Below are 26,661 nucleotides of genomic sequence, written 5' to 3' on the forward strand. Positions count from 1 at the left end.
AATTCAGAGAGAATAAGTAAACTCCACACACAACCCAGGTGTCCCCACTGTGGAGGGTGAAGCAACAAGTGTTGCCTACTGAATATCTGCCACAAGGTTAAAATAAAGAATTGTACACATGCCTTTATAATGATATAGTAATCATTCATCATATGGATATAGTTTATTGGAATGATGCAATAAACAGACATAGAGTGTGTTTTTCTTTAAAGTTCACAACAGCTTTAAGATACTTTGGGGCCGATCTTGGCCAGGTGTCATTTACAAATGTGACACATAATACCAGTGTGAAGACATCCAAGTACTGAGGCCTATTGCTTCTGTTTCAAGTCAGCTTATCACAAAGTAAAGCTTTCAGTTTGCTATTTGAGTGGCTCAGTCATTGCACCAAATTGGAAAACCTTTAGTTGCATCAGTATAGGTGTGAAACCCGTATGAAGTGAATGTGCGAGTGCACAATTGCCATGTATTACTCGGTGCTAACAGATATTTGGCAAAGTTGTATGCAACATTTACGTAATACTTTCTTAATAACACATAAAACTCTTACCAAAAATGTGACATATTTACTAAATAAAGCAAACAAGCAGCAAAACAAATAGAAAAGATGAAGTTACAGGCATTGTGTCAGTGTTCTGTTGTCGAAATGCTTTGTGCTGTACAGTCATTCGCCTTCCTCATTCCAGGTACCAGTAGTGGGCTTAAGACGACATATCACATGGGCAGGGCATGAAGTGCTTCTCGTAGTCTGGGAAGAACGTCTCCTCCAGACTCGCACCATCCACTTCTGCGCCTTCTCTGTCATTCATCTCGCTGTAGCTGTTCACTCCACTGCCTGGGTCTCCAGCCACGTTCCTCGCGGCAGAATGGGCCATAGCCGTGTCTTCGCCATCCTCTGAAATCTGCTCCTCCTCCACTTCATTCTCCAGGTGTACACTGGGTGTGTTCTCCTCCTCTGGAAAGTCCTTGCCTTTAAAGTCTTCCGTCTCAATCACTTCCAGACAGGACAGGTTCTGGTTGGACTCAGGGGAACCTAAACTTTCCCAAATGCCTATATTCTGAGTCATGAACACACAAAGAGAAACATCATTTAAGACCATAAGGTGGTATTAGGCTAGTAGAGATATTTCTGGAACAGATGGGTGTTGAGGTGTTTCTTGAAGGTGGAGAGGGAGTCTGATGGCCTGGTGTGTTTCAGCAGCTCATTCCCATGATGTTTACAAATGATGATCCCTCTAGATTGTAACTGTCCAACAATTACCCTACCCAAAATCCTAAAGAAACTGACCATCTAGAGACTAAAAATGCTAATATCTCAACAAAATGTGGAGGTTAAAATATACTTGTGGACCTGTGAGCAAATGTCTGAAGCCTCATTTGCACAGTTTTCTCTAGAATAGAATCACAATACTTTAAATGACATGGTTAGGTCAGTACCTGGTCAGGTTTGAACAGGCGACTGTTGTTTGGGTCAGGTACTTTGTCATGGCACCAAGAGCAGGACACTCTCCGATGCCTGTGGACAGAAGAACAAGCAGCACTTAAAAGCAGAAAGTGTTTTCTTAAATACAGCCAACTCACCCTATAGCTTATATGAAATTCACTCCTTTGATTGGACACCTGTGCAAGCAGTTCCAGGTCACAGAGAGGGTACTTCCTAAAATAGTTTTGATCCACAATAGTCCCACATTAATACTCTTCAAAAGGTGGGGAATGAGGCTTCCAAACACATAGTGGGGGCTACTTGTCTACTGCTAGGGGTATAACTCACTCGTAAGTGAACACTTCATTGGGTTTCACTGGGTCAATGGTAAGCATTTATTGATAGAGCACTATGCCTCTCAAGGCCTAATTTCTCCCATCGTTAGTTTACTGTAAAAGGTGGACAAACCTTCAAGACTCCTTAGGCTGTATACATCAGCAAAGCGATGCAGTGATATGAGGAAATAAGCCATGGAAATGCGGAGCAGAAATGGTGGCACATACAGTACACGGAGAATGCTCCTTACCCGCAACACCCGAACAGACACAGCACTCCAGCAAGGGAAACCGTAATTAAGACCACTTTAAAAACATCTGAAAGTGAAGGAAAAAGGAGATGCCAATTAGTGCTATGTCCAGCGATCTGTGCATGGGAGCTTCATGAAATCCCCTCATTTACACAAGGTGATGTGCACACGGGAGCAGCGAGCGATCCCCTCATTTACACAAGGTGATGTGCACACGGGAGCAGCGAGCGATCCCCTCATTTACACAAGGTGATGTGCACACGGGAGCAGCGAGCGATCCCCTCATTTACACAAGGTGATGTGCACACGGGAGCAGCGAGCGATCCCCTCATTTACACAAGGTGATGTGCACACGGGAGCAGCGAGCGATCCCCTCATTTACACAAGGTGATGTGCACACGGGAGCAGCGAGCGATCCCCTCATTTACACAAGGTGATGTGCACACGGGAGCAGCGAGCGATCCCCTCATTTACACATGGTGATGTGCGCACGGGAGCAGCGAGCGATCCCCTCATTTACACATGGTGATGTGCGCACGGGAGCAGCGAGCGATCCCCTCATTTACACATGGTGATGTGCGCACGGGAGCAGCGAGCGATCCCCTCATTTACACATGGTGATGTGCGCACGGGAGCAGCGAGCGATCCCCTCATTTACACATGGTGATGTGCGCACGGGAGCAGCGAGCGATCCCCTCATTTACACATGGTGATGTGCGCACGGGAGCAGCGAGCGATCCCCTCATTTACACATGGTGATGTGCGCACGGGAGCAGCGAGCGATCCCCTCATTTACACATGGTGATGTGCGCACGGGAGCAGCGAGCCATCCCCTCATTTACACAGGGTGATGTGCGCACGGGAGCAGTGAGCAATCCCTTCATTTACACAGGGTGATGTGTAACCAAACACGTCCCAAAAATTACCGTCATTGTCAATGCCAATGGCCCATGTGGCCCCTGCGCAAACTTCCCCACTGGCACCCCCTGTCTGAGACAAAGGGAAATTGGCTTGCTAAGTCGGCATCTCCTACAACAGTGTTTCCCCACCCAGTCCTCGGGGACCCCCACCCAGTCCACGTTTTTGCTCCCTCCCAGCTCCCTATCAGACAGTCCACATTTTTACTCCCTAGAGAGCTGGGAGGGAGCAAAAACATGGACTGTCTGCAGGTGCCCGAGGACCAGATTGGGAAACACTGTCCTAGAAGATGGAACCCCAGGAGGCCACCTATGTCACATAAGGGGTTAATCAGCACCAATCCATGTGCCAACAAAATCCAGTGGCACAGAAGCTCTTTGACTGTTCCACCACATTCAGCTACTGCATCCAGGTCACTGTTATATGCATGCATGAGACGTCCTGCAGCTTGGTCCCTCCCTGGAGAGGCTCAGACCACCCGGGGGCTTCCCATAGACTCCCTGCTGATTCACAGTCTTTATTCAACTACATTCCTGCTTCCATCAGGAGCCTGTAAGTGGTCTTTTGTGAAAAGTACCAGTGGAGGCTGGGATGAAGAAGTTGATGGTATTCGGGGGTCCCGGGCCAGCTTCCGTTTCCGCATAGATCCAGGCCATGTGGTTGCGGCCCTGCTGCCGGCCTGAGAAGGTGTAGCTGTCCGTGCTGTGGTGAACCTCGTATTCTGGGGGCAGCGGGAATGGGGATGTTAGCATGGAGAACAGCTTGGACTATGGGGATGTGTGTGCGTCAGTGCTAGGGTTACCACTGAATCCATGTCGGGGGTGGGGGGGGGGGGGACACTGAGCTGGGACTGGGTTTGTAAACTACCATTTCAATTAAAAGGACCTGGATTTCACTTTAGCACTGAGTTCTTGCTGTGTGCTGATTGGTCAGTCTCCAATAGCCACGCATGCATCATTAATGTTAATGTGAAACAGCTGGATGAGTCTTTTAATCAAGGAAACAAACCAGCCAAAGCACAAGAACTGAATTATTTTGTCAAGTACAAGAGCCTTTCAGCTTTAAAGTAGTTTGTTAAGCCTGAATTAGCCCCCAGTGTCCTCCCTGACATGGATTAGGTGGTCGTCCCAGTCAGTGCGTAGGTGAGGTTAGCAACAGACGTGTGGGCAGAATATGCAGACACAATGTGGTCAATTGCCAGAGTGAGGTAGGGACGGCCTAGCTGGGCCGTCAGCTTATGCTGCAGTGCCGTGCGTCAGGCAGCACCTGGTGTTTCATTGAAGAATCCCAGTCTGTACTTCAAGATGACTCCTCCACTCTCGAAGACCGGGATCTTCTGCCAAGTCAAAGTCACCTCTGAGGAGGATAATCTGGACACCTGGAATCTTTTCACTTTTGGAGGAGCTAAAGAATAAATTTGAAAAAGAAAAAAAAAAAAAAAACAGGATAACAAAGAAGGAAAAATTAGAACAGCGTAGAGAAACGGCCATAATTTTTGTCTCGTTTTTGATAATAACAAGACAGCCTGAAATGTAGAGGAATTTTAATGTTGACACAGGCGTACCACTTACCATGCTGGACGGTGTACACAGTGGTCATTGCCAAGAGGCGTCTACGGTTTGAGGAGATGCCAAACAGGGAAAGATTGTATGGGGTGTAATTCCTAAAGTCACCTGCAGGTTGAGCCAGAGACATGAGGGTTATGCTACAGTAAGCAACCCATAGGCTGTGTAGCTAAGAGAAGGAAATGAACCCGGGCAGAAGTTCCGGACAGCTGGGTCTCCCACGAACCTTCCATCACCGTGTCTCCTGACTGATTCACTTTTATCCAGTCAAACCTCTGGGGGGGGCAGACTTCATCAAGCTGCAGCACATATTCATCTACGACCTCCGGGGGCGAATTCCAGGACACCTTGAGTTTCCACTCATGTTCCACCATGGTGACATTAATGGACAGATTGTACAGTGGATCTAAGAGAACAGACCGACGGTGCAAACGTCGTTGCGTTAAGTGTTAATCCGGCTGTAGTGCCTGTAATAGCTACACTTGAAGACCTCTAGAGAGGCAGCCCACCTGGAGTTTGACCAGGGGAGGGGAGGGCCAGATATGTGGGCTCTGTCGCTCCCTTCGAGTTGATGGCAGTGAGGTGTACTGCAGTTACGCTGCGCAGGGAAAGCGGTGACGGGTAAAAGCAGCATCTGCTTCGGTTCTCTGTTACAGCACCCAGGATCCCCTCCATCGGCTTGAGTTCCGCTGCAGAAATGCCCCTGGTCTCATTCACCATTGTTAATGTGTATCTTGTGACTTCTCCCCGAGCAAGATGCCGGGGCAGTTCCTGGGGCAAGAAATGAGCCGGGGCTGAGAGAGGTAGGGGACCTCGGAGTGTTTGAGCAGAAGGGGGCGACAAATAACAAGTCGGCAATATCATTATGTCTCACACAGAGGGTTTACAGTTTGCTGGTTCTGTTGAGATACCTTCCATACTAGGTTGCAGTCTGCATGGTCACTGGACTCCCCACAATGGATCCACATATCAAGAACTCCGACAGGCGCTGATGTGGTAAAAGAGACAGACAGAATCACAGCATGAATGGTTCTCCATCAAAGGCTTGTGGCCCCTAGAGAGTTGGGCTTTTGAACTGCATTTCCCTTGAGTGAACCAACCTGCTTCAGCGCTCCGCACCATGTAGCTGTTGCTCCAGCCACTTGAGGGAGCCCCGACTACATTTGAGCAACTACATCTGACCTTGAACTCATACATGCTGAACGGCTGCACGTCTTCCAGCATAAATGTGTCCTGGACATCGTCATTGCCCTGGACAAGGAATACAGGGAAGAAAGCGAAATGAAAGTGAAATTTTTCTCCTCAGGATGCGGCACTTTCCATAAAGATCGAGCTCAAAATCACAGCAGAGTCTACTGGACAGAAGCATTCAAAATTCAGTCACACAATTAACTGAAGTCACACTAAAGGCAGCGTCTGGTGTCACAGACTGACAAAGGGTCTCGAGGCTCTTGGGGGTGAGAGGGGAATGCGCCTCACCTTAATCCAGCCTTCCTCACCCTGAATGCGGTACTGAACCTCACAGAGTAACAAGTCCATTTCACTGCATGGAACCTGCCAGATGATTGCCAAAGGCTGCAGTGTGTGGTTTAACACCTCAGGGGCACGAGGCTGTTCTGGGGCAGAAGAAAGAAGGGATGGAGAAAAGGAGGAGATTGAGGGTGTGAGGAGGGGAGCAGGAGGAGGGCTGTCGGTCCGACATCCCCAGCGGGCGGGACCAAGGAGCACTCACCGATGTCAGCGGTGTTGAAGCAGACCTCCTCTCCCACGGAGACGCCCCCGGCAGTGACCCACACACACATGTGCTGATGACTGCGGAAGCTGGCGCGGGGGATGATTCCCCCCGAGTCGCCTGCATCTCTCTTCCTGCTAGATAAACAGTAATCAAATGGGGGGGGGGGGGATGTGTGCATGTGAACACAGAAATCCACCCCCGCCATCTCTCTCACACACACATCCTTAAGGGTGTCGGGACTCACCCTGTGTCATCTTGCATCCAGTGAATGACATACTTTTGAGGAGACAGTGACCTGTCCGCAGGCTCCCAGGAACAGTGGATGTCAGGGTCGTCACCATGGGGGATGTAGCACTTGGGCTTCGAGAGAGCGGGGGCTTGGCCGGCAGTAACGGGAGCTGAGATGGAGGGGGGGGGGGTGGCACTGAGTGAGGAGCGGTGCTGCCGTCATGCTCACTACTGAACAAACAGAAGCTATGCAGCTCAAAGGAGGAGGAGAGAAGATCAGGTAATTCGCGAAAGTGAGAGGAAACTGTTTTCACACAATGCTGAGTGACAATGAAAATGGGGCAAGTAACCGTTCCTGTTTCTGAGCATGACATCTTATTTGCTAGGAAGAAAAAGAAAAACCTTGCGATGTCAGTAGCTACAAGACCCAAAAGAGTAAACCCACAGAATTTATACTCAACTGAATTACACGATAAATCAGGCCAGATTTTCACATACATGCCCATTTAATCCTCACTCGTAAATGACAGTACAGTCTTTCCACGGGTAGCTTTTCCCAGCACACTGTCAGAAAAAGGGTATGGCCCTGGTACCCCCCCCCCCCCCAAGGTACAAACAACAATAATTTACAAAAATGGTACAAAAATGTTCCTCAGAGTTCATTTCTGTACTTCAAAAGGTACATTTACCTACAGCTAGGGTACAATTGCTAGACCCTTGAGGGTACAGGCCCAATGAAAAGTATTTGTACCTCAAAGGCACAGATTGGACAGTGTAGGGTGGTTAATATGAATGAGATTTTCCCAGTTGAGGAAACTGTTACTCACCTCTGTATCATGAAATGACGCTGATAGTCAATCTTATTGCATTAGTGTAAACACGTTTGCACACTGAGAACAGAAGTCCTTCACCGGCACGCAGGTAAACAGGCGTATGATCAGGCTTTTGCATGGCTTTTTCTCGACAGTAAATCTAGCCCAAGCATGCAGGTCCCACTACCAGCCCACACGCCATTACGCCTGAGGATGTGCAGTCATCTACCTGCCAGAAAATGCACGACTGCACCGAGTGCATATGGCACAGCCTCTGGGTAAAGTACAAATATGACTCTAACCACACTCTCAGAAAAAGGGTAAAAATGTGTACCTTTGCCTGTCACGGGGGCTGTACCCTTGTAATTGTACCCTTTAAGGTACAGAAATGTACTCTTACCTACAGCTAAGGGTAAAACTGGCAGACCCCTGAGAGTACAGCACCATTGACAAGCAAAGGTACAAATGTTTACCTATTTTTCTGAGACTGCATAAGTAAACTACACTCACCTTTCAGAGCATGGCACACCAAAGGCAGAAGTAAGAACACTGTAAGCCATGCCATTTATCAGGACATCTGAACAACTGAACAGAAAAGAAAGAAATAATTACAAAACAAAAAACAAAACAAAAAGATTCAAACCTACTCAGTTTCTAACCTGCAATTCTATATATTCGCATGTGAATTCACAAATTGCTATTCTACAGTAATCGTTTCTTCAGCGATGTTTAAACAGCCCAACATACCACTTTTTTACCTTCCTGTCCAACAGAGCTCTAGCTGATACATCTACAGTCTGCTCATGTTGATTTGATATGAGTTGATAATATTCCATATATAAATATTCGCGTATAAATCGAACCCTTTGAATTATAGCAAAATTTCATTAAACAGGTACCGCTAGATAAAGTCAACGCAACACAATAGTTATATATGTAACTAAGACGAGGCAATGTTTCAGTTAGATGAGGAATTTTTGGACAAGTATATAGTATATTGTAAATAAGAATCAATAAAGCAATTAATTGCAACAAAAATTCAATATGCAATAACACTTTCACGTGCCAGTTCCTGTTTCTGTTAATTGAGAATAATCGCGAAGCCGGTGAAGGGCACAAGATAAAAAAAAAGAAGAAGCTGAACCAGTATATTTTAAATCTGTGGTAAAAGAATAAAATTAATGGAAGGGTACGACCTAGCGGGTGGTTTTAACAATGTCATGCCATTCATTACAATAGTGATGAAAATGCGTTATATTATTTGGAAACAGCAGGACTTCTCAATGGGCTTCTGATGGATGCACTCACCTGCTCCACTTTGCAGACACCCCGGCGCGGCACCCCGACCCACGCCCAGCCACCTCCGCTCGCTGCCTGCAGATTCACCTTCTACACATCTTCCAGCTGCTGGATGCTTCGTCCCTCGCAATCACAGCTGCTTTGTGAGCTTTATAAGGGGGCACTGTCTGTCGCTCTTTATTCGGAAATATAAACTACTCGTTCGAAGCATAAGATGAAAATTGAAAAGAAAAAGCGCACCCCGTTGAATGTCTATGTTAAAATGCTATTAATGCTATTAAGGGAATTCTATCTCGTTTACACAAAAAAAGTTGTTCAGCTTACGTCACTCCAGAATAGAGTTCCTGGCAGCTCTGCGTCCGCTATCTGCAGCGTGCATGTTCATTAAGCCCTCCTCTTCCTACTCGGCAGTGTCTTAGCGGTCTGCTTTTTCCACTGGGGCGGGGGGGGGGGGGGTTCCCCACTTACTGGCGAAACTTGCACAAGTCTTTTTTTTTTTTTTTTTTTTTTTACTGGTCATTGAAAAATGACTACAGAAAGTTTAAGACGTATAAACTGTAGTCGGTTGTTGGAGCATCATTAAATTTGTGTCTGAACATTGATGTGCTTTACGGGCATTCCAGCCATCCTCCAACTGTGTATTGAGTACAGAATCAGCACAGGGTGATTTTGGATCAAAGAGCACAGAACAGGCCAGATCATGGCAGGGCACACGCACGCGGATACCGACACAGCAGATACACACTGACACGAGCTCACTTCCGCATTTCCTCTGCATGAGGCCAAAGGAAACCCACGCAACCCAGGGAGATGCAGAACACACACGTGCACGCGCACACACACACACACGCACCCCGTGCAGACAGGATCCAAACTGACAATCCTACAAGTAACTTTCTGATTATTGACACTGTGGGCATCAGTGTTCCTCAGAGTATGATATAAAAAAAAACTGTTACTTTGTCCTTATGGAGACCATTTTTTGGTCCCCACAAAGGGAAATCCAATTTTATAGTCTGTGAATGCATTCAGAAAAATAAAACGTCAAAAGTCGTGTATTTAGTTTGGTTACTTATGGCTAAGGATGGAGCTGGGTAGGGGTTAAGGGTGTCGTGTTGGGATTAGAGTTTTCCCCATAGAAATTAATAGATACAGTATAATTACAAACCTCTGTGTGTGTGTGTGTGTGTAGACACACACACACAACCCCGAGACTGGATAGATAAACTATGCATGACCAACTATTTCTTTATTTGATTATTAAAGTATCTTCTTATTAATTGTAAATTGTGTTGCATTGTTAATTGTGATTCACTTGCTCAGAGTGTTCGGTTTGTAGGCAGTTTAAATGGTTCATTCTTAGGAGAGGACTAACAGTGCTCAGTGGCCAATGTGCCAGCTAACTCACTGAACACAGGACACGAAGCCAAAACAGTTCACAAACGAACGCATGACAATATTTATTAAAATTTGCAACGCGGCCCCCTCCACCCCCCACCCGGCATTCTTTCAACGGCCTCGTTGTTGTGAAAATCACAAAATGACATGAACAGGAACAGGTGCTTCGGGGGCAGTAGTGAAGGAGAGAGAGAAGCAGCTTGCTTCACTGTCGAGGAGCCCAAGAGAGGGGCAGGATGACGGGATGCAGGCTGCCTATATACACAAGCTGCTGATTTCACTCCTCTTGCGAAAAAGAGAGTGGGCGTGGCCCCATGAAGGAGCAGGGGCGGGGGGGGCGGGGCCTCAACACAGGGAGCTGATCTCGCTCTTGTTGCAGCCCCACTTACAGCAGGCGTTGGAGAGCCCTGCCACCACCTCGCGGCCCTTCCTGGATGTGTGCAGCGTCTCCAGCACCTCCCCCGGGATGCCCGAGCGGGGAGGCCGGCTGAAAGGCACTCGCTCGGTCTCCTCCCTCCCCCAGCCGGGGAGCTCAGCCTCAGCAAGTGGCTGGTATGGGAGGCCAAAGACAGAGTCTGGGACCCAGCTGTCAGGGGCCTCGTCATGGTGAGCGGAGAAGACGTCTTGGGTGAGGTCTCCTGGAACAAGGCCGGGGGATCAGAAACATCACACATTATGAAGGAAAGTGACCTGGAAAAAGGGGGACATCCATCCATCCATCCATCCATCCATATTCTGCAATCACTTGTCCTATTTAGGGTCGCGGAGGGGTCCGGAGCAAAGAACAACCCAAGATGGGGAGCCAACCCATCTCAAGAGAGGGCAACAATAACGGGCAATTCAAGGCAGACAGTCTCCATGCTGTAGTGCTATTGAAAAGGGTGTTATGTTAGCATGTGGGTCAGTGGGCTAGGCTTCTGTGCATGTGATCAGAAGGTTGCTGGTTTGAGCCCCAATCTCAGCAGAATAGTCACATGTCTGTGGGCTCCATGGGAGCCGCTACAGGCAGTTGCCCTTTGCTGCCAAGCTTGTTCTCAGCTCTGTGGGTGTTTGTTTGTCATGGTGAGAAAGATGAGGTAGGTGAAATTTCCCCAAGGGGACCAATAAAAGCATTATTATTATTTGCTATCTGAATATTGCATATCTGATCCTGTCCTTTTTTGGACATCGATGCACGTAAAGCAAAGAGAGCAAAGCTTGGGGTATAAGCACACAGTTGGCCATGCAGCATTTCTCATGGGGTTAAGCACCTCGCTCAAGGGTCCGACAGAAATACAGCAAATTCACCAAGAATGGGATTTAAACCAACAACCTTCCAGTCAGGCACAGCCCCTCAATAGCCAACTCTATGAATGGGTAAAGTTAAAAGTTTATAAATACATAATCTGATAAATAAAAGGAAATGCATCTATCACATTAAATTGAAATGCGATGAATAAGACGTAACGATCGAACGGAAGCGGTGCATTCTGTCTCACCTGCACCGCCGGCTCGCCGCCAGCGCGAGCCGCCGCAGGTGAAGATGACGGCGCGGATGAACTCGCGGCCGCACAGCTTGACGCCGAACGTTGGGTTCCCCTCCGCCGGTAGCACCAGGGACACCAGGAGGCAGGTAGCGAGCACCGCGGATTTCCACATCACGGCAGGATACCAAGCGGCGGGAGATCGCTGAGCAGGTTTGCTCCTCTCTGCCCTCCAACGTCGGTGAGCGCTGTGGCTCCCAGGTGCCCGGGGCCACATTTATGAGGGACCCCCGAGCTCCAGGGGGCCAGCGCGTCACCCACACACACTCATCGCCACACCGGCAGGGAGACCTTTACTCAGACAAAGGCACAGGGACCTTTTCAGCGACCACGTTAGAGCGTAGGATGCCGTAATTAGTTGCCACTGCCCGCATATGGAGTGATGTCACGGTTTGCTGTAATCTGATCAGCAGAGACATTTGTATCCCAAAACAATATTTTTTCTGTTTCCATTACTTCCCAGTACTATGGGCAGAGATATCAAAAAGGTCAGATTAAGCACATCACTTTGATGTAATATATAAACATTTCTTTGACCAAAAACTACACTCCCTCCTGGTGTAATCCCAAGGCTGAGAACTCGCTGTGAAAATCACTTGTAGGCTGTCATACTGAACGCTATCAGTGCAGCCGGGTGATTAAGTGAGTGGGACTGCTGCTTTGAAATCCGCTCCGTTCGCGGTGCATAGTTTTGCATGTTCTCAGCCACAGGCCAAAGATTAGGTGGCGTGCCCAGATCGGGGGCAGTGTGTGGTTCAGCGGGCTAAACCTCCGCACCTGTTATCAGAAGAGCATCAGTTTGAACCTAAGAACATAACAACTATACAAACGAGAGGAGGCCATTTGGCCCATCAAGCTCGTTTGGAGAGAACTTAACTAATAGCTCAGAGTTGTTAAAATCTTATCTAGCTCTGATTTAAAGGAACCCAGGGTTTTAGCTTCCGCTACACTAGCAGGAAGACTATTCCATACTCTAACTACATGCTGTGTAAAGAAGTGCTTCCTCAAATTTGTTTTAAAATGTTCTCCCGCTAATTTCCACTTATGGCCACGACTTCTAGTATTTAAACTAATATTGAAATAGCCAATTGACTGAACAGCATCCAGACCCATTAGAATCTTATAGACCTGGATCATGTCCCCCCTTAGTCTCCTTTGCTCAAGGCTAAACAGATTCAGCTCAGCTAACCTCTCCTCATAACATCCATGGATCCTTAAGCAAAGCCCTTAACCCACAGCTCTCTGGCTGCTGTAACGGGTGGCTGTCTATTACAGCCAGCTTGTTCTCATCTACAAAGTGGGAGGTTAAAGAGGATTTCACCACCTACTTTTCTAAATAAATAAAAGTTGGGGCAGTGGGTGACTCAGCAAGTCAGGCCAAGATCAGAAGATCACTGGTTCAGATCCCAGAGGTGGCAGAGTGATTTTGCCAATGGGCACCTGAACAAGGCCCTTAACCCCCAGTTGCTCCAAACAAGGGTAAACTGGGATTTAAAGATTGGGCCTGGAATTTGGGATTCTCCCACAGTTGCCAACCAGCATGGGGCAAAGTATGTTTCACTGGCTGGGGGGGGGGGGCACTACAATACACACAGTATCCAATCATCCATTTTCCAAACCACTTATCCTTTGTGAGTCACAGGGGGTCTGGAGCCTATCACAGAAACTACAGGCACAAGGCAGGGAACAACCCAGGGGCCAGCCCATCACAGGGCACCCTCACACATGCACACTCACACACGTGACCCAGGCTGAGACTCTAACCCAGGTCCCAGACATGTAAGGCAACAGTGCTAACCACTGCAGCACCATGCCACATTACACACACTATGTTTTACATTTTGACAACTGGCTTGTGGGGGTGGGGTCTTATAGGCCACGATATTCTTTGCTGACCTACATACCCATCAGGTCAGCCGGGGGGGTGGGGGGTGGGGGGGTCCAGGTACTGTCTCCCTTCTCAATGATACGTCGATTTGGAAAAAGAGTGTACTAAGTAAATTAAATGTAATTAAATATAATTCTTCAAGGTGGGTGGAAGGTGAGTAGACAGGTAATGCTACCTATTTGCATTAATAGTATATTTTCATAATTAGCTCACAGTTCCATCTACAGGTGTAAAAGTTCCCCTATCGCCAATCGTTCCCCTTCCAGAGTAAAGAAGATGTGAAATCATTCTCACCTCAGGTGCACTATGAAGACTCTCTCTTTCTCCTGCAGCCTCACCTCTCTGTGAAATAGGCCATGATGTGTAGATCGGATCTGCGGCAGTTGTCACAATGCAGTGCGAGTGCAGGTGACATTTCCACTGACAGATTACAGGAGCGCATATTGTATTAGGAGGAAACGTCACCATGACCCTATCTTCTCACTCCTGGTGTTAAAGGTCTCTCATTTCCAAAATGACAATGAAATTGTAATTAATATCTTGATGCCACTGCAATAGCGTGGCATTTTGGCAGGGGACTGATTTCACATTGTATGCGGGGGAACTGGGGAGAGGTTAAATGCACAACATCTACTCACAACAATGCTGTATCATTGTTTTCATCATTTTCTCATTTCTGAACGTACACAGAATCACAGCCTTTGTAAGCAGTCACAGACTTTATTGAGTTAATGTAATTTAATCAGTTTAAAATGCCGTGTACATTAGAAATTTTACATTGAGATATGTTCGAACCAGAGTAGTTTTTCATTTAACCGATGATTTCTAATACCTGCCAACACTGAATTGTGATCAAATATCAATTGAAAACAGGAAAAACGATGCACTGGGACATTTGGGTAGTTGTTTCTGTTAAGACAGTGATACAAATCTCATTTCTCTCATTCATTATTTTCTATACCTCGACTGCTGGGTGACTTATGAAACAGTACAATACTGAAAACCACCTTAGGTATGGAACACAGGTGAGGATAAAGACTCAGACTGCCTGTACGTTTCTGAACCATCATTACGGTTACCTAAATGAATTTTTTCAGGAAATACAAGGTTTAACAGGTACACAGTGGTCTTCGACATTTGCCTAGTAGCTTAGTATTTGTTCTTCGTATTAAAACATGCCCGATATTCGTAACAAATTGACTGCAAGAATTTGTAACTGACAGCTATATAACCCAATTGCTATTGGGAGAAAAGGCGTGTTCTGGTTGCGCAGTAGCTACTGCTGACTGGCAGACAGCGATTACAAATGAGATGAACGATTCTTAATTGACACCTCTAGCGGACCTATCGACGATAGACAAGTTACGACGTGTTGTTCCGGTCGAGCCAATCGGAGGGAAAGGGAAGGCGGTGCAAAGAGCGGGTGGGTAGCAACAGTTGCCCCGGTGAGGACGAAGCGCCATAGCCACGGTAGTCCTGGCGACAAGAACCAAGCAACGAGAATCAACAACAACACGATTCTTAAAAAAATAATAAAATACAAAATACCGGGTGAAAATTCACAGGAATTTAGAGGTGAAATAACTTATTTTACTTGTTAGATGTCTAAGGTTTCTAATGAAACAAATAGCAAAGGCTGTTGTTTTTTTTTTCGTTTTGTGTTTTCGTGTCATGTTAGCCAAAAGACGAACTGCTCAGCTAGCGACCAGGCTGACCGGGCGGAGAGGTCCTCTGCGGAGCTCAGGGGTCAAGGGACGGCACGCTTAGCAAAGCCAAAGTCTGAGTATGCTGGCGATTGGTGTTATTGTGGCACAAAATGGCGGGTGCTGGATACACGAATGCACAGTACTTTTAGTTGTGACGGTCGGCTTTCACAAATAAAAAAGAGTCGCCGTCGCGTTTCGGAGAGCTGCAGCATGCCAGGCACATCGTGCAGCCCAGAGGGGATCCTCGCAGGCTGCCTCCGAGCTCCGCTTTCCGCGGCGGTGGTGTGTGACACAGCCTTGTGTACTTGGTTACGCTGCTGTCCGGACCCGTCTTGTCCAAGTGATTGTTGCCTCTTAAACATTTTGAAAATAAAGTAGTGCGTGCGAGAGACCAGCCCTGGTCAATGGCGGAATGGCTTAAAGGGGCTTCATCAGACCGACTGACAGGGGAGTGCGAGGCGCGTTTCCGCGGCAGGGGACCGGAGGGGCGTGTCTGACCCCGGTGGCCTAGCCGGGGCTTTCTGCCGGAGCGGCGGCGGCCGCTATAGCGCCGGTGTTCTGTCGATATATGCTGCCTTGTCGAAAAATGCTACCGTAGTGCTAATCGATAGCCCTAACCCTAACTCTTACCCTAACCCCCCAAAACCCCTAAAACCCTTACCTTAACCCTAACCCCTAAAACCTAACCCTAACCCTAATCCCAAAACGGTGGAACTGCACATGCGCAGAAAGGCTCCAAAGCACGTCTCGATAGGTAGTATTTTATGACAGAACGCCGGCACCTCCGGGAAAAGAAGTGAACTACGCTTCAGAGATGGCGTGGAGAGCGCGGAAAGTTTAGTGAATATTTACCCGTGGACTTGTTGGTTGCCTATTAAAAATGTTTCACTTATTAACTGCAGCTATTGAATCCATTACACTGTAATAGGTTAAGTAATGTGCTTTCGACATTGTTACTGGGTACTTTTTAGTTTAAAGTCCCTTTAGAGTTGTTACCGAGTGCCTTTTGGCGACTTTTTTCCCCATCATAACACTTAAAAATGTCCAAAAGATCAAGAATCGAAATATTACAGAAAAATGGCATTAAAGGCTTTGTGATAAAGTTTGGGATGTGTACAATATAGGACGCGTGGTTTTACATGCAAAAAAGAGTGGTAACATGCATGATGGGGTGAAAACTGTTTAGAAAGGAACACGCCGCTGCCCGCAGCGATCTCATCTCAGAAGCCTGCGATCATCTTTCAAGTAACAGGACACCAGAAGTTCGCTTCCTTCTGTGTGCAGACCCATCACCCCCCCTGCTTCTAGGGCATGCATCCATCCATCCATCTCTCACCTCTGCACCAACCTGTAAAATTAAGTTCACTGAAAGCACAGTAATGCAATGGATTCGTGCCGTCGCCTCTGTTATAAAAAGGCTTTTACTAATACCCACAGTAGCCGGTTTGTCTGGAACCTATTTGTAACGGACCTCATAGTGAAAGACAGATACTTCCATTTACGTTTCCTTCTGAACGCGTGCATGTGTTCTGACGCTTTCTTTATTTCCCAGTGACCGTGATGGCGACTCCAGGCTACGCGGGGGAGCTGCAGCAGGCCTCGCAACCACAGGGTGGCGCTGTGGGCGCAGCTCCCGGGCAGCCCTCGACCGCTCCCCCCGTAACACTCCCGGGTCCGCCTCAGTTTCTGACCGACCTGCAGACCGGCGCCGCCGCCCCGACCACCACTCCGCCGGCCGGACAGAGCACGCCGCCCACCCCCGCAGCCGCTCCCACGCTGCCGAAGAGTGTGGCGGCCGCCCCCACCACTCCGACGCAGTACGTCACTGCTGAGATCCAGAGCTCCCCTGCACAGTCCAGCAGCGGTCAGGCCGCAGCCCAGTACATTGTGGTGACCGTCACAGGTATGGCGCTGGAAATGCACGCAAGCCCTGACACGTGCGTACGGCGCGTGGCTTTGGCCAGGCTGCAGGTCGTGTGAAATCTCCACTTTGGTGTGATTACCACCCCTCACTTTCTGTTCCTCAAATCAGGCACGACCAAACAGGGAATGGGCTGCTTGTTTACTGGCGGGATGCCAGTCATCTTATTGCGGCTGCCATATATTATACAAATTCATTGAATAAGTCCATTTGCTTGTTCTGATTAAATGTACCGCTCATCTCTACGCCAAAGTGCTCAATCTGTCTGCTGCTTATTATGCAAAAACGCTCGTTTGCATTGTTTTGTGTGATTTGGTCTTGTTTTCAGACTGAAAGAATTCAGTGCTCAGATCTTTAGAACTTCACAATACAAGTTGAGGAGCATTTATGAGTGATGAAATAAAATATTAATCCAGCTTTTTTGACCATGAAAGGCAATTCATATAGAATGAAAAAGATTAAGTAAGACTATTCTTCTGACAAATACTGAAAGAAGAAAATTTTAAGTTTTAAATTTAAAGCAAAATGAATCATTTGTGCGTCCCAGGTCAGAAATATGAATTTATCTTCCGTTACTCTCTGAACCTACCAAAACCAAGGCCGCCAGAACATAAAATCAGTCAGTTTTTCACTGAAACCTTCACAGCAAAATTCAATCGGTTCACTTATGTTAAAAGTATTTGTATGACTTTGTTGCTCATAGAAACTGAAAAGATGAGTGTAACTTCCTGACTTTGGATGTACGCTTGTCAAAGTGATTTGCTGCTGTAGTGGAAGACCTGATTCAGGCTACGAAACCACAACACACCCTCAACAGAGCCAGTGTTACCATAGAGATAACGACTTTGAAGCAAACTGCTGGGGAAGATTTCCACGAAAAAGCAGCATCTTCATGTATCTGCTGATGTGACTCCTGACACATTGACCACAGACGCCCCCCCCCCCCCCCCATCTTCATATAACCGCTGATGTAACTCCTGACACATTGATGCCCCGCAGAAGGCGCTCTGCACTCCAGCGACTCCGTCTCGGATCACAGCCCCCCCGCAGCGCCGGTGCAGACGGGGGTCCCCACGCAGGTGGTGCAGCAGGTGCAGGTAAAGACCCCAATTGCCGCACAGCTGGCCTGGAAATCGCGCACCCCCCCCTTCACTGTCGGTCCCTCCTCACTTTCAGTGCACACTGCAGTTATTAGCCTCTTGTGTTACAATGTTCTTACAACGGGGAGGGGGGGGGGTTCTCTCCTTGGTTGTTTTTGTTTGAACTAGACGACTATACTGGTGTTCAGTCAATTCATGATGTCTGTGCCCTCCCTGCACCACCCCCCCCCCCCCAATGTTAGATGTAGATTTCAGTGTGCAGAGGTGCATCCTGCAGTCCATGAGTGAATAAATTCACTGTAAATTATGAAGTGGCCCCCCCTCTCTCCCCCCCCCCCAAGAGGTCAGTCGTGCAGCAGGTGGGATCGCAGACAGGCAAGACTGGACAGACCCCCCAGCTGACTGTCACTAATCTGCAGCCTGTGCATCTGACACAGGAGGTGAGGGACTGTGGTTCACACGCTAACACTGACATTCACACATACAGACACACACACCTACACACGCGCACATACACACAGACAAGAAAACACTGACATTCACACATACAGACACACACACCTACACACGCGCACATACACACAGACAAGTAAACACTGACATTCACACATACAGACACACACACCTACACACGCGCACATACACACAGACAAGTAAACACTGACATTCACACATACAGACACACACACCTACACACGCGCACATACACACAGACAAGTAAACACTGACATTCACACATACAGACACACACACCTACACACGCGCACATACACACAGACAAGTAAACACTGACATTCACACATACAGACACACACACCTACACACGCGCACATACACACAGACAAGTAAACACTGACATTCACACATACAGACACACACACCTACACACGCGCACATACACACAGACAAGTAAACACTGACATTCACACATACAGACACACACACCTACACACGCGCACATACACACAGACAAGTAAACACTGACATTCACACATACAGACACACACACCTACACACGCGCACATACACACAGACAAGTAAACACTGACATTCACACATACAGACACACACACCTACACACGCGCACATACACACAGACAAGTAAACACTGACATTCACACATACAGACACACACACCTACACACGCGCACATACACACAGACAAGTAAACACTGACATTCACACATACAGACACACACACCTACACACGCGCACATACACACAGACAAGTAAACACTGACATTCACACATACAGACACACACACCTACACACGCGCACATACACACAGACAAGTAAACACTGACATTCACACATACAGACACACACACCTACACACGCGCACATACACACAGACAAGTAAACACTGACATTCACACACACGCGCAGACATACATACGCCTGTGCATTGGGCTTGTGTTTGTGTTTCTGTGTGTGTGTGTGTGTGTGTGTGCCTGTGTGAGTCCATTGAGGTGTCACTGTACCTAGCTAAAGTGCTACTCTGTGATTTACTGAAAGTATGTACCTACATTCCAGATATCTCTGTGTCACTGTCTCTATCTCTCTTTGGTACAAGCAGCAACTCCAGCAAGTCCCAGTGCAGCATGTGTACACCAGTCAGGTGCAGTACGTGGAAGAAGGAGATACCAGCTACTCCACCAGCACTATGTGAGTTATGGGTCAGACACTGCAGGCTCACACTGACTCGTGACATCATGAATGGATGGACATATTAGCTGTCAGTATACGAGCTTCTGATGTCACCTCTCTCTCTGCTCCTTTCTTTCCACTCCTGTGTTTCGTTCCCTCGTTCTCCTTCCGCAGACGTTCTGGCAGCTACCCCTACTCCGAAAGCCCGCTGTACAGCCAAGCCGTCACCACGCCTTACTACGAGGCCCCGCCCGCCTCGGGGTCACAGGTCACAACCCCCGTGACCTCACAGACAGCACCGGCGTCAGCCGGCACCAGCACGGTGTCCATGTTCGTCACTGGGCCTGGGCAGATTGTGGCCACCGCCCCCTCGGCCACGGGAGGAGGGGCGCCAGCGGTAGTGGCGGGCGGAGCCTCTGGCGGAAGTGGTACTGGGGGTGAGGGTAACGTCACGGGGGGCAGCTATGTCATCCAGAGTGGGTATGTGCTGGGAAGCGGAAGCAGCAGCAGCAGCAACAACAGCAGCAGCAGCAGTAACCAGAACTACTCACACAACGCGCGGGCATCGCCGGCCACCGTGAGTATACTGACAGAGGGAGAGGCCAATAGCGTGCCGTCGGCAGACAAAAAGGTATGCAGGAGCCTCATCTATCCAGCCCTGTAGGGGGCGCCGCCATTTAATGTGTTGTCTGGAAAGGCAGACCCATTTAAAGTAATGGGGCTGTCCTAAGCCCAGTGCATGATGGGGAACCACATAATGACCGAAGCCAGTGTTGACAGTGTATTGTGATCCAGCATGTTTCTGGGTTATCATGAAGCTCTTAAAGTTTAGCTTTAAAAATGCATGTGAGATCTGAGCCTGCAATTTCTGTGCACATGTAAAAATAACAGCAGTGCTTGGAAGGAATTGGTAGCCGGGTGATGCTGATGCCATTTGAGGGTGATGTGTCAGCGATGCACGTCCTCTCAAGGTGGCTTGGGTTGCATACCTGCCTTGTGTACCCCGGCACGCCTCACAGACGCCTGGCAGCGGCCGGCCTGCATGACGTCTCTGCTGATGTCCACCCCCAACCCCCCCGAACCACATCGCAGGTGCAGTGGCTCCTGGAAAATTACGAGACGGCGGAGGGCGTGAGCCTGCCGCGCTCCACCCTCTACTGCCACTACCTGCTGCACTGCCAGGAGCAGAAGCTGGAGCCGGTGAACGCCGCCTCCTTCGGGAAACTCATCCGCTCCGTCTTCATGGGGCTGCGCACGCGGCGGCTGGGCACACGGTAACTACCATGCAGCATGCGGCACGCGACGTACGGCACTGCCCTGCTGTCATCGTGGGGGCTTCCAGGAAGCCGGCCCTTTAAATTAGGTGAACACGGTCCTGTCTATTTTTACGGCGACATTTAAGTCTCAGAAGCATGTCCTCCAGTGGGAGGTGAGACCCCGCAGTTATTTATATGTGTCCCAGTGTCCCCAGCGATGTACCCCATGCCGCCTGGGATAAGCTCCTGGCTCCCAGCCATCCTAATGGATCCGCGTGTGTCTTCAGGACAACGCGCGCAGTTAGTCCTTGGTCCAAAGTCGCCGGCAGCTCCCAAGGGGCCCTGCTGATGTAACGCACTGAGCGGCAGCTGATGCAAGAGATGGGCACGGCGCCGCAATAGCTGCTGATAGGAAGCGCAACCCAGAGCGACTGGGTTGGCTCTTCCCACGCTGTCAGTCACCGCGCCGCCCATCGGTTACTCTGCTGATCTCTGTCAGGAATCGACGCTCATGTGGGATGAGTGCCGATTTGGGCCGATTTGGGGGTTCCGGCCACATTTCTCCATCAGTTGGAGATTGTGCTCCGTGGATCGTGGCTCAATTATTAACCTCATTTTGGCTGTTTGCGATTCAGGGGCAATTCAAAGTACCACTACTACGGGCTGCGGATCAAGGCCAGCTCCTCCCTGCAACGGCTGATGGAGGACCAGCAGCACCTAGCCATGAGGCAGCAGCCCTTCTCGCAGAAGCAGAGGTAGCTGCGCGTCCCTCACTCCGCCCCCGCGCCCCCCCACATGCCCCTGACACTGTCGCTCCTCAGGATAAAGCCGGTCCAGAAGGTGGAGGGCATGACGAATGGGATGGGCCTGGGGGCGGGCCAGCAGCAGCCGGCGGGGCTGTCTGACATCAGCTCCCAAGTGCAGCAGTACCAGCAGTTCCTGGGTGAGCCCGCTTACGTATCTTACTGCTCTTAGGAGGAGGAAACTGCACTCACACTCTGCTCATTGAATTTGACCCAAAGAGTCTTTTGATTACATGATTGAAGGCCTCCTGATACGCTCTCGCTTCGCTCCTGCCACGCTCCCGCCATGCTCTCGCTTCGCTCCTGATATGCTCCTAATACACTTCTGCTGTGCTCCTGCTAAGCTCCTGCTATGCTCCTGCTACGCTCCTGATACGCTCCTCCTCCCCCCCCATATACCCAGACGCCTCCCGCACCTTGTCCGAGTTCCCCGAGATTGACTTGCAGGGCAGACCTCTGCCAGAAGGCATAGAGTTGGAGCACATCAAGAGCTTCCAGCTGCTGTACCGGGAGCATTGTGAGGTGCGTGTTGTCTTAGTCACACCGCTGTCCCCATTTGCCCTCCCTGTGTCCTTATAACTGTGCTCTGTCTGTCCCATGTGCCAGGCCATTCTGGATGTGATGATCAACCTGCAGTTCACTCTGGTGGAGACCCTGTGGAAGACCTTCTGGAGGTTCAGCGAGGCGCAGGCGGCCAGCACAGGCCACGACGAGTCTGAGAAGCGACTGCCCAAGTCATGCCTGGTGCTGCTGTGCAAGTACGAGCCGGTACTGCGCTGGAGCCGGCAGTGCGACAACGCCCTCTATCAAGGCCTGGTGGAAGTGCTCATCCCTGATGTGCTGCGGCCCATCCCCAGTGAGAGCCCCCCCCCCCACCTGCTGCTGCACCTGCCGCTACACCTAACACTAGCAGTGATGCTAATGAATGCTAACTTGCTAATCTGATGCATGTCAAACCCTAGCACATGATCTAGCTGCCAAAGTGCTTGGGCTATGTTGAGATAACTAGAGAACGTCCCTCCCCCTCACAGGCGCCTTAACACAAGCCATTCGCAATTTTGCCAAGAGCCTAGAGAGCTGGCTGACCAACGCCATGATCTGCATTCCCGAGGAGATGGTCCGCATCAAGGTAGCGAAAGTGCAACCCCTGGCCCCGCCGCACAATTTCTGTGTTACGGCCACACCGCCCCGAGTCAGAGCTGGCATCCTCAGAGTGCTCGTCTGCCCCCTTCCTCCCTGCCAGGTGACGGCAGCCAGCGCGTTTGCGCAGACACTGCGCAGGTACACGTCCCTCAACCACCTGGCACAGGCAGCTCGCGCAGTCCTCCAGAACACCACGCAGATCAACCAGATGCTCAGCGACCTCAACCGCGTGGATTTCACCAACGTGCAGGTGCGTCCCAGTGGCCCTTTGGGGCTGGCGTGTGACCGTGTCACTGACGGGTCACGTGTGCCTCTGCGAGGCCACTCCCAGCCCGTGTCTCCGCCTCGCCTCCAGGAGCAGGCCTCATGGGTGTGTCGCTGCGAGGACCGGGTGGTCCAGCGCCTGGAGCAGGACTTCAAAGTCACACTGCAGCAGCAGAACTCGCTGGAGCAGTGGGCCGCCTGGCTGGACGGGGTGGTCTCCCAGGTCCTAAAGCCCTACCAGGCTACCGCCGCCTTTCCCAAAGCCGCTAAGCTCTTCCTCCTGAAGTGGTCCTTCTACAGGTAAGGCTGATGAAGCACTCCTGAGCCTGGTAAGTTTGTGTTAGCGGCCCGCTAATGCTAACCGGTCCCCGCAGCTCCATGGTGATCCGTGACCTGACCTTGCGCAGCGCCGCAAGCTTTGGCTCCTTCCACCTGATCCGGCTGCTGTATGACGAGTACATGTACTACCTGATAGAGCAGCGGGTGGCCCAGGCCAAGGGCGAGACGCCCATCGCTGTCATGGGGGAGGTACTCCGCACGGCGCCTTAGAACATCCGACGCCGCGGCAGGGGCAGGGTGACTCTGACACTCACATGCTCGTTTGTTCCTCAGTTCGCCAGTCTGGGCAGGAGCCTGAACCCACTGGATCCTGACAAAGGTGAGGGACTGCAGCCTGCCTGCACATGGCTCAGACCTATGCCGCGGGGCTCGCTGATCCTTTTATTTTTCTTAGAAGAGGAAGAGGAGGAAGATGAGGAGAGCGAGGAGGAGGGCCAGGAGCTGTCACTTGCTGCCGCGGACCCCGTGGACTTGGACGTGGAGACAATGGAGCCCCCCGCTAAGCTGGCCAGGACGGACCTTCAGGGGGTGCTGTTCAGCACCACAGACAACTGAGCGTGTGCCAGAGCATGGCTGTTTTCGCGTGTGGTCCAGCCTTACCAGGCCTTACTGGGCCTTACCGAACAGAACCGGGAAGAGCATTAATTTAGTGGGCAGACACATTCACTAAATGGGCTGCATTGCGGCTGTCCTGCACTCCCACCAAACCTGATGGGCAGCTGGCTAAAGCCCACAGTACCTGTCAGTCACTGGTCCTAGGGTCCTAGCACAGCCCTGGCGCTGTCTCCCCCCACCCTCCCGGAGGTGCTTGCGCTGTGCTGTTGGGTGGGTGGTGTTGCATTGGTGTAGTATGGTCTGCTGTGTCTGCACTTAAGGATCATGGTATTTGTGGTATTGGGCCTGTAGGTGTTCCTGTGTGCCTTTGGTTTTGTTATAGTGGTTTCTGTGATGAAGTCATCACTCAGTCATGGAAGAGGAGATCCATCATGTAATGATTTAAAACGGCGTCAGTCATCTGTGAATTGCTGACCCAGTACAATAGAAAATGTTTAATTATAACATCAACTAGAGTTGTTACACAGAATATTCAGCTTAAATTAGTTTTCCCTTCATGTCCTCTTTGAATTCCACCAGCGTGTTCCTGGTTTGATTACTGTAGCAGTAACCTCTCCTGGCGCAGACTTTCACTGTCTGCTGTATTAGTGCCATGCTTTCATTTGCCGCTTTAAGACTCTGCCATCAGACTGGTAGGAGAAGTTGACTGCACTGCTTTGATTTCATGAAATCAGGAATTTCCAGACATTCAGCACTGCCCCCCCAGTGTGTTTCAGTGTTCCTTTCACAATCTAAAACTAAGAGTTTCTCATGGACAGACCAACTGTAAGCTGCCCTGAGGGGGATTTCGTTTCCTTCTTGCTTTATGAGGCAGACTCTGAGCAGGGCGAAGTAAATCTGAGGTCCCCAGGCCAGCACTGCGCCAGTGACTCTGAGCAGGGCGCTGTAAATCTGAGGTCCCCAGGCCAGCACTGCGCCAGTGACTCTGAGCAGGGTGCAGTAAATCTGAGGTCCCCAGGCCAGCACTGCGCCAGTGACTCTGAGCAGGGCGCTGTAAATCTGAGGTCCCCAGGCCAGCACTGCGCCAGTGACTCTGAGCAGGGCGCTGTAAGTCTGAGGTCCCGGGGCCGGCACTACGCCAGGGACTCTGAGCAGGGCACAGTAAGTCTGAGGTCCACGGGCCAGCACTGCGCCAGTGACTCTGAGCAGGGCGCTGTAAGTCTGAGGTCCCCGGGCCGGCACTACGCCAGGGACTCTGAGCAGGGCACAGTAAGTCTGAGGTCCCCGGGCCGGCACTGCGCCAGTGACTCTGAGCAGGGCGCTGTAAGTCTGAGGTCCATGGGCCGGCACTGCGCCAGTGATTATCACTTCATTTTCAGACAAACGCTGAGGTACTCCCAGTGCTCCGCAGAATGGCACCTTTTCAAATATCACTTCACACTAAAGCCTGGAAATCATAGATCCTTAAACATACCACGTTGATCTTGAGATTCCAATACTACCATTTTTATTTGTAAAAAAGAAAAACAGATTAGTGGAATATGGCATTTTGTATATCTTTTCATAATTGTATTATACTTCGTAATAATAAAAAAAAAAACAAATGTGCGAACATTTTATGACTGAAGCAGAATGCTTGTGCCTTTGGAAATACCCGAATGCAGCGCATATGTTTTTAATTTTAAATGGCATAAATAAAGCATTTTTAATGATGCATATTGCCAGAATGGCATGGAAGTTCGTTTTCTTTCCTCTGGGTAATTGTCAGCAGTGCTGAGGCACTTCAGTAATTTAAGGTTGTGTCACAGGCCACAGATCATTCATTGTGATTGTGAGCCAGTTTGCTCCAATAGGGGCTCACCTTATAGGATAAGCTCCACCCACAAACCTTTTTGGGTCTCCAGCTGCCAGTAGCTGAAAGACATGGCTCATTTTTGTTGTCTTTTTGCAGGACCACTCCCCACACCACGTGCAGGGCCTGAGACAAGGCTTGAGCAACCAGCACCTTCACAAATGTGACATTTTGTTGGTCAAGCTGCATAAACACCTTCTTTCACAGACCAGAGTATCATTTCAGTTATGGACCCTTATAAAGATTGTGAGCTTAATGTCTCACAAACTAGTTTAGGGTTCTGTAGTTTGACAGACAACGTGCAGTGTGTATATAGAATATAATCTCTGCATGCATGACCGTGTGGGTAGCAACGCATATGAGAACAGTTTGCACAACAATAGAAAAACAGACTTTTTCCTTCTTGCTGCATAAAATGCATCAACCGCTAGAAACCCAGAGGAACAGAATACAAAATTAAGAACTTAAGCGATGAAGTTTTTGCACCCTCTTAACAAAACCATAAAACCGGACTGGACTGGACTGACTGAAGCATCCCCAGGAATCTTTGCACTCCCTCTTCAGACATCAAGTAGGATAAAACTCTGTTTTGGTCACGGCCCATGCTTCTGTCTGAAGCAAAGTACATTGAAAAGCCTGCTATTTTAAATGTGCACTCAGTTGTATGCAAGAGCTTAAATTACATTTGTAAAAGAGCGA

The 26,661-nt window shown here is 49.5% G+C and overlaps 3 protein-coding genes across 10 annotated transcripts; 1 reads left to right on the forward strand and 2 right to left on the reverse strand.

Moving 5' to 3' along the window:
* Nucleotides 1–123: 123 nt before the first annotated feature.
* il12rb2l (interleukin 12 receptor, beta 2a, like) lies at nt 124–8,950 on the reverse strand. 4 transcript variants are annotated; one of them, XM_023810662.2, is made up of 16 exons: nt 8,891–8,950; nt 8,576–8,714; nt 7,778–7,852; nt 6,472–6,625; nt 6,225–6,361; nt 5,972–6,108; nt 5,593–5,743; nt 5,404–5,480; nt 5,002–5,263; nt 4,719–4,898; nt 4,499–4,600; nt 4,194–4,331; nt 3,505–3,648; nt 2,010–2,076; nt 1,438–1,516; nt 124–1,058 (listed from the first exon to the last, which is right to left on the reverse strand). In XM_023810662.2, exons 3-16 carry the CDS (start codon nt 7,830–7,832, stop codon nt 702–704), a joined length of 2,040 nt encoding a protein of 679 aa, XP_023666430.2. In that variant the 5' UTR covers nt 7,833–7,852; nt 8,576–8,714; nt 8,891–8,950; the 3' UTR covers nt 124–701. The 4 variants fall into 4 exon arrangements, with proteins under 4 accessions (XP_023666430.2, XP_023666431.2, XP_023666432.2 ...); XM_023810663.2 differs by having other exon boundaries at nt 6,225–6,358; nt 8,576–8,940; XM_023810664.2 differs by lacking the exons at nt 7,778–7,852; nt 8,576–8,714; nt 8,891–8,950 and adding an exon at nt 7,283–7,738.
* Nucleotides 8,951–10,309: 1,359 nt separating this feature from the next.
* On the reverse strand, nt 10,310–11,662 carry LOC111843269 (relaxin-3-like). Its single transcript, XM_023810720.1, has 2 exons — nt 11,443–11,662; nt 10,310–10,602 (listed from the first exon to the last, which is right to left on the reverse strand). The coding sequence occupies exons 1-2, from the start codon at nt 11,600–11,602 to the stop codon at nt 10,310–10,312; spliced, it is 453 nt and encodes a 150-aa protein (XP_023666488.1). The 5' UTR covers nt 11,603–11,662.
* Nucleotides 11,663–14,792: 3,130 nt separating this feature from the next.
* rfx1a (regulatory factor X, 1a (influences HLA class II expression)) lies at nt 14,793–25,824 on the forward strand. Of its 5 annotated transcripts, none has more exons than XM_072704570.1 (18): nt 14,793–14,950; nt 15,054–15,158; nt 16,634–16,984; nt 18,002–18,099; nt 18,444–18,542; nt 19,680–19,768; nt 19,925–20,381; nt 20,843–21,024; nt 21,642–21,761; nt 21,828–21,949; nt 22,213–22,331; nt 22,416–22,665; nt 22,841–22,938; nt 23,053–23,202; nt 23,308–23,516; nt 23,591–23,744; nt 23,829–23,874; nt 23,950–25,824. In XM_072704570.1, coding segments are annotated over exons 2-18 (2,706 nt in total). In that variant the 5' UTR covers nt 14,793–14,950; nt 15,054–15,157; the 3' UTR covers nt 24,111–25,824. The 5 variants fall into 5 exon arrangements, with proteins under 5 accessions (XP_072560671.1, XP_072560672.1, XP_072560674.1 ...); XM_072704571.1 differs by having other exon boundaries at nt 23,953–25,824; XM_072704573.1 differs by having other exon boundaries at nt 19,925–20,327.
* Nucleotides 25,825–26,661: the final 837 nt, after the last annotated feature.

Source organism: Paramormyrops kingsleyae, chromosome 22 (assembly GCF_048594095.1).
Source record: "Paramormyrops kingsleyae isolate MSU_618 chromosome 22, PKINGS_0.4, whole genome shotgun sequence".
NCBI classification, from domain to species: domain Eukaryota; kingdom Metazoa; phylum Chordata; class Actinopteri; order Osteoglossiformes; family Mormyridae; genus Paramormyrops; species Paramormyrops kingsleyae.

What these genes read in the sequence shown, in the direction of transcription:
- LOC111843269 (XM_023810720.1), bottom strand. Translation starts at nt 11,602, where the DNA reads ATGTGGAAATCCGCGGTGCTCGCTACCTGCCTCCTGGTGTCCCTGGTG. An exon ending in GCGGCGAGCCGGCGGTGCAG is followed by an intron (nt 10,603 to 11,442) that starts GTGAGACAGAAT and finishes GCCTTGTTCCAG; the next exon opens with GAGACCTCACCCAAGACGTC.
- il12rb2l (XM_023810662.2), bottom strand. Translation starts at nt 7,832, where the DNA reads ATGGCATGGCTTACAGTGTTCTTACTTCTGCCTTTGGTGTGCCATGCT. An exon ending in CTTCAACACCGCTGACATCG is followed by an intron (nt 6,109 to 6,224) that starts GTGAGTGCTCCT and finishes CTTCTGCCCCAG; the next exon opens with AACAGCCTCGTGCCCCTGAG. An exon ending in CTTCATCCCAGCCTCCACTG is followed by an intron (nt 2,077 to 3,504) that starts GTACTTTTCACA and finishes CTTCACTTTCAG; the next exon opens with ATGTTTTTAAAGTGGTCTTA.
- rfx1a (XM_072704570.1), top strand. An exon ending in ACGCGGCGGCTGGGCACACG is followed by an intron (nt 21,025 to 21,641) that starts GTAACTACCATG and finishes TTTGCGATTCAG; the next exon opens with GGGCAATTCAAAGTACCACT. An exon ending in TGTACCGGGAGCATTGTGAG is followed by an intron (nt 22,332 to 22,415) that starts GTGCGTGTTGTC and finishes CCCATGTGCCAG; the next exon opens with GCCATTCTGGATGTGATGAT.